The sequence below is a fragment of the Dendropsophus ebraccatus genome, chromosome 5, assembly GCF_027789765.1.
Source record: "Dendropsophus ebraccatus isolate aDenEbr1 chromosome 5, aDenEbr1.pat, whole genome shotgun sequence".
Taxonomy (NCBI): Eukaryota; Metazoa; Chordata; class Amphibia; order Anura; family Hylidae; genus Dendropsophus; species Dendropsophus ebraccatus.
The window spans coordinates 149,719,932-149,730,416 of NC_091458.1; the positions used below are offsets into that span (position 1 = coordinate 149,719,932).

General features: G+C 41.7%; 1 protein-coding gene and 1 long non-coding RNA gene across 2 annotated transcripts; both read right to left on the minus strand.

Moving 5' to 3' along the window:
* Positions 1-4,410: 4,410 nt before the first annotated feature.
* LOC138793897 (uncharacterized) lies at positions 4,411-5,441 on the minus strand. Its single transcript, XR_011363369.1, has 4 exons — positions 5,367-5,441; positions 5,156-5,215; positions 4,921-4,944; positions 4,411-4,585 (listed from the first exon to the last, which is right to left on the minus strand). It is a non-coding gene; the product is annotated as an uncharacterized lncRNA (long non-coding RNA).
* A 99-nt stretch (positions 5,442-5,540) lies between these two features.
* On the minus strand, positions 5,541-8,366 carry LOC138794209 (golgin subfamily A member 6-like protein 22). Its single transcript, XM_069972990.1, has 4 exons — positions 7,946-8,366; positions 7,058-7,092; positions 5,787-6,435; positions 5,541-5,720 (listed from the first exon to the last, which is right to left on the minus strand). The coding sequence occupies exons 3-4, from the start codon at positions 6,381-6,383 to the stop codon at positions 5,541-5,543; spliced, it is 777 nt and encodes a 258-aa protein (XP_069829091.1). The 5' UTR covers positions 6,384-6,435; positions 7,058-7,092; positions 7,946-8,366.
* Positions 8,367-10,485: the final 2,119 nt, after the last annotated feature.

Consider the following 10,485-nt stretch of genomic DNA (forward strand, 5'->3'; position numbering starts at 1 on the left):
GATAAGCGAAGCAGCTGGAAATTTGTCTTGCGAGTTTCACAAATTTTGACTCAAACTTTACAAAATCTTAAGGAAACAGCCAAAACTATAGTAGCTACAATACCGGGACTATTACAGAATGGCAAATTTTTTTGTAAAAATGTAAAAAATCGGAAAATCACAATTTAAAAAAATGTCAATCAGCCAGTGAATCATCCAATTTCCAATTTTCCATGGACAGCAGTGGACCTTGGTGAATCAGTGTCATAATATAATTTTTTTTCCCACGACAGGAGTGGAGGGCAAGCACACAGTTCAGTAATGAAACCTAGCTTGTATAACACAGTAGCAGTGGAGTGCGAGCACTGATTATGTAAGGGACATACTCAGTTTAGTAATATAACCCAAGTTGTATAACACAGTAGCAGTGGAATGCGAGCACTGATTATGTAAGGCGTATGCTCAGTTCAGTAATGAAACCCAACTTAAATAACACAGTAGGAGTGGAGTCCAAGCACTGATTATGTAAGGGACCCACTGAGTTCAGTATTGAAACCCGAGTTGTGTAACACAGTTGGAGTGGAGTGCGAGCACTGATTATGTAAGGGACCCACTGAGTTCAGTATTGAAACCCGAGTTGTGTAACACAGTTGGAGTGGAGTCCAAGCACTGATTATGTAAGGGACCCACTGAGTTCAGTATTGAAACCCGAGTTGTGTAACACAGTTGGAGTGGAGTGCGAGCACTTATTATGTAAGGGACCCACTGAGTTCAGTATTGAAACCCAAGTTGTGTAACATAGTAGGAGAGGAGTGCGAGCACTGATTAAGTAAAGTGCACACTCAGTTCAGTAATGAAACCCAACTTGTATAACACAGTAGGAGTGGAGTACAAGCACTGATTATGTAACTGATCCCAGTAAATTGGAATAACTCAATAGGAGTTTACAGTGCCCAGTGAGTGAATAATATGGCCTGTGTCTTCACTGGTCCCAGTAAATTCCTATAGGCACCCGGTTACTTGGTAAACTGGACACTTGGTTGGCAGCTACAACAATCCCCTACAATCAGCCCTCCTATTCTCTCCTCTCTGTCCCTATATCGCTCTGTTAGTCTCTCCCTCTTCTGCTCTACACACAGCTGACTGGCCGCCTCCTGAACAAACTGCCTTATATAGAGGGGGAGGTGCTGACATCACAGAGCGGCCTGCAGCTGATTAGACAGGCGCTAGGTATTAGGGTTAATCCCTTTCTCCCGCCCAGTGACACTCCATGCAGCTAACATGTGCAGCCACCATTTTGTTATTTTGGAACAGAGCAGAATTTCTAATTTGCTGGTCTGTTCCCTATGCAGGTATAGATAGATAGGATTTACCTGGGATTTCCCATAGATGGGCCATAAATGTCAGAAAACGGGGGGCACCTTCTGGTGGAGTATCTTTAGACAATGCAGCTACTTATTAGCGAAGAGCGTGCGTCCACTCACCTCTTATGGTTGTGCAGATGACAGTAAATGCTTTTTATGAGATGACTGCTGCTCGTTGAGGATCACCACCGGTATACATCCCCAGGGTGCACAGAATGAGGAAGAAGCTAACCCGGACCAGTTTAACAAAGTGAAACTCCTCTACTTGGACAAGCGCAAATGACCACCTTTGCAGGAATCTACCAGGACCATCATATGTGTATGGCATAAACAGGAGCAAATGGGAAGAAACCTACTTTAAAGAAGTTTAAAGCTGCAACGTGTTTCGACTCCGAGAATTGCATAGAGCCTTCATCAGGTGTACCAATGTTGACTTCAGCACTACACTCCCTCCCTGCCAATTTATTCCAGACGATAGAGAAATAATTGGACACATCACTTCGACCGTATTTACTAGACATGCTAGATTATTATTCATCCATGTCAAATAATAAATAATGTATAATGATATAACAAGTATAAAACAAATAATAATTAATAATACCGCTAATAAATAATATATAAATAACACTAAGTAACAACACTATTTAATATTATTTTTACACCATTTCGGGCCTTCATCAGCCAGAGATGAACAAATATACAAGTGTCAGCATTTCTTATAACATACATGGTCATACAGACGCGTGTCATCAATTGGTAAGTTGCTTTTCTCATTATTGAGGCACTGTTCACACCTTTTTTATGCAACTGTCCACGTTATACTCTTTAGTTAAACAGCGGTCTTAAATTAGGCCCTGCCTCCAATTGCCCCGCCGGCCTGACCTGGGCCTTCCGTATAGCAGGCGCAATAATCTACAACTGCTTCTGAGCTGGTGTAGATTTCTGCCATGATATACACCCGCGAGCAGGTGTAAATAATGGTAAACCAGGAGCGTGAGGAAGCCACGCCTCCTCCCCGCCTTAGAACACCACACTAGGTGTGGCTGTCATTTAGAGTGGAAAACCAGTCACAAAAACGATGGTTTGTTTAAATATGTCGGTTATGGCGGGTTTTAATTTTTCCACCTACAGGGCTGGTTTGCGCCATGCTCTTTTTTTATTATTATTATTATTATTAGTATCATATTGCTGTAAAAGAAAATTTTCGATCGCTATTTGTAAAAAAAATTTCTGATATATAATTTAAAAAAATCAACAATCCTGGTGTTTTTTTTTTTTTTCATTTTGTTTACGCCGTTCACCGTGCAGGAACAGTAATGTTGTATTTTAATAGATTGGACAATTCTGCACGCTATGATATGTAATATGTTTATTTATTTTTTTTTACATATTTTTATTTTTAGAATGGGCAACGAAGTAATTTCAACTTTTATGGGGGAGGGGGGGTATTTATAAGAGTTTTTTTAATACTTTAAAAAACATTTTTGAATTACACTTTTATTTTACAGTTAATCATGCCATAATTAGATTGCATATACTGATCTATGGTCTGCCATAGCATAGCACTGACCAGTACTATCCCTATGGGCGATCTGTACATAGAGCCTGCCTGAAAGCAGACTGTATCTACAGATCGTCAATCCGACAGTATGGGGGTAAGCCTGTCGATACAAACCATACTGCGGGGGTCCCTATCAGTCAGTGACAGGTGCTTAACCTGTCACTGACTTCCTTAAAGGCTGTGATCGCTATAAATCATGGCACTTACGGGGTTAATGACAGGCAGCTGAGGGATCTCAGCTGCCTGTTATTATCTTTGGCTCCGGACACACTGATGTATGCAGGGCTGCTCACACTACAGCGGTCCTGCACACATCTAAAGCCCCTCACAGTCAGGAATGTGTATATATGTGAAGGGTTAATTGACACCCACTTGGCTTTTTTTTTTTTACGAAAATGACTGGTTTGTCAGGTTTTTGGGAAAATTGTGTCACACACCTTTAGTAAACATGTTGGAACACCAAACCGACAGGAAAATGGACAAAAAACTGTAAATTTTCTGATGGGAACACGCTGGTAAATCATCGCCATTATGCCTATTTACAAGGGAAGCTTCTAGCCCACACCTCAGACACTACCAGCTGGACACTAAAATCACGGACCAAGAAAAACACTGAATGTGTGAATGCAGCCTAAGGCTTTAGAGATAGTCCACCTTGGTATTGCTGCTATAAGCTAGAGTTGTGTAGCCTACGTACAGTACATCATTCTCCTTTATACTAAGCTACAGCAGATGTCTTCTACTTCCCCCCAAAAACGTTTATTCTTCTCTCGAATTGTCTTACATTTTTCTTGATAATGACACGAGGGCCTAGGGGAGTTTTTTTTAACTCCTCATAGTTTAATTAGTGTGTAACACCTGTCCTAATTTGCAGGGGGACCAAAACCCAAATGTTTGTGCCTCTTGGAAAGAGGAAATGATCATTTCATAAGTTACACACATGTTATCTCTTCTGCATTAGTAATGGGCTATACTTGGTGATTCTGATAATCTTTGTAGTGACTTGAAGGGATACATCGGTAAAAAAGTGTTTTCTTTTAAATCAATGTATGTCAGAAAGTTATACAGATTTGTAATTTACGTCTATTAAAAAATCTCAAGTCTTCCAGTACTTATCAGCTGCTGTATGTCCTGCAGGAAGTGGTGTATTCTTTCCAGTCTGACACAGTTATGCTCAGCCAATCGCGGCTGAGAAGCTGATGAAGCGGCAGAGGGGGGCCGGCATGTGGGACGGCTGGAGCCGTCCGTCCGTCCTCCCGAAGATGACGTTGTTCGACCCAAGATGGCGGCCGGGGTTGACAGTAATCTGGTGAGTATAATACACCACACTTCCGGGGGTGGGGGGACACGGGGAAGGGGGCCATTCACTTACATAACACACATTACAAAGTTGTATAACTTTGTAAAGTGTGTTATTTAGTGAATAATTTTTAAACGCCGCATTACCCCTTTAAATTCTGATACTGATATGCTGAGGATTGCCGTATGTCGGATTAGGTGGATTATGTCAACGATGAATGGATTTAATGCTCTAATAAAATTGTCTGTGAGGGGTATAGGGGTCTTTTATTTCAATTTAAGCCTTGGTTTGTTGCTTAGTAAAAGGTGTTTCATCACAGATTTTGCTGCTTACTCTGTGGTGTCACTGGGCATGAAGCATAAAAAGAATCTCAGGAACCTACAAGAGAAAAAAGCAGGGTGAGGCTTCTATGAGTGAGGACAGGGGAATAGGGTCTATACTGGGGCCGGACAGGGGGCATTACAGGCCCTGGAGACACTGGGATAATGGGGGTCCATCTACTGGGTTCCCCCACAATTCGCTGACATTACCATAGAAATATTGGGGGGAACTCTGGGGAAAACTCTTCAAGTGTTGATTATAGCAGTGTAAATGACAATATCTCTATATCATTGGTAAAACAAATAGTTCCTACAGGGGAGAGGGGGGTCCTTCTTACTACTTTTATTTGGTTCAATAGGAGAAAATGGGGTCAACCAGATTCTTGTACTTACCTCAATGGTTGTCTATCTTCTCTGCTGTTTAGAAAAGATAAGAATTAGTGATTTTGAATAGTCAGGGCAACAATAAGGGACTTCCTGGGGCCCAGAACAACCCTTTATCCATGGGGTAATAGATATAGCTACCATTAGGGGGGGCTCATTGCATACTGCTCTACTATACAACTCAATAATTCCTGTGCAGTGAGCTCCCTCTAGTGGTAGCGGAATCAGGTAAATTATCACTCACATGTTCCTCTCTCGGCGCCTCCTGCAACATCTCGGTAACCAGGACCGACGTTGTCTTCTTCTAAAGAAATGAGACAAATAGATAAGATCAGCCTTTACATTGAGATTGTCCTGTCTCATGTGAAAACTCAGTGAGGCAGAGATTAATGCACAAACGTGTGACCCCCTGGGCTCCTGCATTGTGAATCCAGTCATATGTCCTATATACTTACCGGGCTTCTATCATCCTGACCCACATAAGTGCTCTTTTATCATATAGGTCTTCTTCTTCTTCTTCTTCATCATCATCACTATAATAGAAAGCACAGAGATTAATCCTATCATCCTCCCTTTTATGTCTGTATATAATGCCTGTGTATAATGCTCATCATGTCTGGACTTTGTCCTTACCTCCATCTTTCTTCCTCTAGATCTTGCTCAATTTTATCCTCCTCCTTGATGTTATTCTCCACTCTCTCTACTTGCTTCTCCTCCTCCACCATCTCCTCCACTTCCACTTCCTCCTCGATATTATTCTTCTCCATTTCCACTTTCTCCTGCTCCACCATTTCCTCCACATCCACCTCCTCCTTCTCGGTGTTACCCTCTTCCACATCCTCCTTCTCGATGTTACCCTCTTCCACATCCACCACCTCCTTCTCGATGTTACCCTCTTCCACATCCACCACCTCCTTCTCGATGTTACCCTCTTCCACATTCACCTCCTCCTTTTTGATGTTATCGTCCTCTTTTTCTTCCTCTTCCTCCATGATGTTATCTTCCTCCTTAACTTCAACTTTCTCTTCCTCCTCCTCCATGATGTTATTTTCCTCCTTCAGTTTAACTTTCTCCTCTTCCTGTTCCTCGATGTTATCCTCCTTTACTTGAATGTCATCCTCCTCCTCACTGTTAACCGCCTTCACTTCCACTTCCTCAATATCATCCTTCTCCACTTCCACTTTCTCCTGCTCCACCATTTCCTCCACATGCACCTCCTCCTTCTCGATGTTACCCTCCTCCACATCCACCTCCTCCTCTTTGATGTTATCATTCTCTTTCTCCTTCACTTCAACTTTCTCCTTCTTCTCCCTGATGTTATCCAGCTTCACTTCCATTTCCTCCTCCTCCTTGGTGTTATCCAGCTTCACTTCCATTTCCTCCTCCTCCTCCATGTTATCCGCCTTCACTTCCATTTCCTCCTCCTCCACTTCCTTCTCCTCAATCTTCTCCTTGGTGTTATTCTGCCCCATCTCCTCCTCCTTCTCCTCCTCCACCTCCTACTCCTCCTCGCCTTTCTCTCTCCTGCAAGTAAAGAAGAACAGTCAGGACATACGCAATAAACTTTACAGATTAACAACAGACAGTAGTCGATATAAGCATAAAGGACAATTTCCACATATCCTACTTGTTCTTAAAGGGGCTACTACCCAGGTTCAGAAAAACATTGCCACTTTCTTCCAGAAACAGCACCACTTTTGTCCTCTGTTTGGGTGTGGTATTGCAGCTCATTTCTTTTTAAAGTAAATGGAGCTAAATTGTAATTCCACACACAGGGGTGATGCTGTTTTTTCAAGAAAGTAGCTGTGCTTTTTTTCCCTAATCTTGAAAATGTTTTTAACTTGTATCTACACCTTAATAACTAACTTAATCCATTACTATAACTCCATCATCATACCAGTGATGGGGAACCTGTGATCCTCCAGCTATTAAAAAACTACATTTTTCATCATTCCTGGACAGCCAATGCCAAAGGTGTCGAAGACCAGCCTCCCCCTCCACCATATACAATGACCTATACCTATAGCTGGCCCCCACTGCCCACCGCATTCTGTCTACTGGGCTCTGGGGGCCTGTGAGGCTTCTACATGTGACCCAGTGACTGCTGGCAATGGTGATCTATACAGTGAGGATAAGATATACCTACCTGACTCTCCGCAACTCAATTCACAAATGCCAAACCTGAAAAAAGAAAGAGACGTAAAGCAGCCGCCATTAATGAAAAGAAGACATGATAGAAGAGAAGGTAGCATCAGGAACATCGGGACTCTTCTTCTTACAGTGTTTGGACTTAAAGGGGTATTCCTACCTCATCCAATATACTTATACTTGTACGGTGTCATAATAAAGGGGTATTCCTACCTCATCCAATATACTTATACTTGTACAGGGTCATAATAAAGGGGTATTCCTACCTCATCCAATATACTTATACTTGTACAGGGTCATAATAAAGGGGTATTCCTACCTCATCCAATATACTTATACTTGTACGTGTCATAATAAAGGGGTATTCCCACCTTATCCAATATACTTATACTTGTAGGGTGTCATAATAAAGGGGTATTCCCATCACAACTAATATACCTATACTTGTAGGGTGTCATAATAAAGGGGTATTCCCATCACAACTAATATACCTATACTTGTACAGTGTCAGGATACATGGGTACTCGAGCTTACAGCAGATCAGGGCTCAGGAACACCTATCTGACACTGGACTGGAGAACAAAAGCATTTTCTATGTTCTGGAAGCACAGACAGATATGTGGAAGGTCCCATGTGTCTTCTTATCCTAACAGCATCTAACAGGGTCAGCAGTCTGTAAGGTTAATTCCATCTGTAGGATACCCTTTCCCAGCACTATTAGGCTATGTTCATAAACTACTTTTTATGAAAACAACGGCCATTCTTTTCGTATTATAATGATTAGCATTGAAGTCAATGCAGACAACGGCCGTTGTTTACACGTGTTACAATGTTACCTATAATATCCTAGTATAATAGAAGAGAAGGAAGGACACAGCAGACTTACCTCCACCAACTCCAGCCCTCAAGGGTAAATTCTAGAGCTCTGCAGCTGCTTATATACTGTGTGTGATGTCATCATGAGCAGTACAGGAGCCATGCGTGATGTCATCATGTGCGGGGGAGGGGCCGACAACCTCAACATAACAATGTACAGACAATCAAGTCCATTGGTGATGAATAGTGTATCTAAGCTCATGATGTGTGATACTGTGTGCTGAGCTGTGTATCTTAATGTATTTTGAGGGATATTGTCTGCTGAGCTTTGAATCTTATGTGCAATACTGTTGAGCTGTGTATCTAAGCCTATGGTGTGTGACACTGTGTGCTGAGCTGTGTATGTAAGCCTACCATGTGTGAGATACAGTTTGCTGAGCTGTGTATCTAAGCCTGTTCTGTGTAATACTGTGTGCTGGGCTGTGTATCTATGCCTGTTCTGTGTGATACTGTGTGCTGAGCTGTGTATCTAAGCTCATTTATCAAACTAGTGTAAAGTAGAATAGGCCTAGTTGCCCCTAGCAACCAATCAGATTCTGCCTTTCATTTTCCAATGAATCTGTGAGGCATGAAAGGTGGAATCTGATTGGTTGCTAGGGGCAACTAGGCCTATTCTAAATTTCCCCATTGTGTGTGAAACTGTGGGCTACGCTGTGTATCAAAAGCTATCATGTGTCATACTGTGTACTGAGTTGTGTATCTAAGCATATTGTGTGTGATCCTGTGTATCTAAGCCTATGATATGCGATACAGTGTGCTGCGCTATGAATGCAGTTCTATTATATGTAGGATACTGCGTGCTAAGCTGTGTATCTATGCTTGTCATGTGTGTGATACTGTGGGTGTGCACAGCTGTGTATCTAAGCTCATCATGTGATATACTGTGGGTTAAGCTATGTATCTAAGCATATGTTATGTGATACTGTCTGCCAAGCTCTAAAACTAATCTCTATTTGATACTGTCGGTTGGGCTGTGTATCTAAGCCTATCATGGGTGATACTGTATATCTAAACCTATACTTTGTGCTTACCTGTGTATCTAACTGTATGTAAATTATACCTATGTGGCCATCAGGGCGATCCTCAGTGGCTAAGAAGCCACAGATGTAGTCGGCGCTCAGGGAACGCCCCTCTGTGACGCTACTGGCTCCTGTGGTAAGAAGAGGCGGGATTACCGCCAGCCGTGAGGACCACCCTGATGTCTATATATGTATAATTTACATACAGTACGGGACATTTACAAAGTACATTTTCGGCCCATATAGGTAACACTGACCGCAATGGTTGGAAACACCGCTGAGGGTTTATATTACATTATATTTATAGCTGCAGGAACCATTTTCTTGCGATTGGTTCCCTTTAATATACAGGTCCACCAAAATAAGTAATATTAGTAAGGATGACCAAGAAAAACACTAACATGTAGAGTTGTACAAAGCAAAATAACACAAAGGAAGCAAAAGTGCAAAGTGCACTGTACTTACACAATATTTAAAGGGAATGTGTCACCTTTTACTGATTTTATTTCACAATTTGCACATTGTTATGGGGGCTGCCATCTTGCCTGGGCTGTTTTTAACAGCATTTAGTGACATGCTTTACAGAAAGACTCATGGACATAGACGACAATAGACAGACTGTGTCCACTTGAGATGAATGTGAGACATTACTGAGCGCGCTCTGTGACCTGTGAAGAGGTCATTCTATAGGAGCTGCTATTGTTTCCTCTATCTACTGGTGTCACATGATGCTGCAATGCTGTACAGATCACTTTACAGCAGCCTCCTCTTATCACCACAGACACAACAGGAAGTCTCAGCTTAGTTTTAGCCCCAGTGGTGAGAATGAAAACTGCAAGATATCAGGGTTATTTTATAATGTAGATAGAAAAATGGAAAGTTAGTACAAATGTCACCAAAAATTCTTAAAAAATATGTTTAACATAAAAACATTATTTAATAATAAGTCATTTTCTGCTGACACATTCCCTTTAAATCTGTCAATTTATTCCCATTATGTATGTGACCAAACTATGCAGAGAGCAGTTCTAGAGCTGAGGAACGGATAGGGGTCCTGTGTCCCCTTATATTTCCGTCATCCTTTATATCACTATATGATTTCTCCTTTAATTTAAAGCATACCTGTACTTTCTCATTCTCTACATTTGGGAGGAAGGGTGGACTAGAGCTGAGCTGTTTGCCAGTAGTACACACAGGTTATTCCTATCCCTTACTTGTCTGGCCAATCACAGCACAGCACCTTATCCTCTCTATAACATAGTGCTGGTGAAATTGCTCTCCCGTACCTACAACCTTGGATAACACTGGAATACTATATTCACACAGATCACTTTATTTACTTTTTTTTTCTTTCAAATCAACGGGTTTTAGAAATATATTTGTATATTAATTCTATTTAAAAATCTCCAGTCTTCCAGTACTTATCATCTGTTGTATATCCTGCAGGAGGTGGGGTATTCCTTCCAGTCTGCTGCCACCTCTGTCCATTTCAGGAACTGTCCAAAGCAGGAACATTTTTCTATGGGGATTT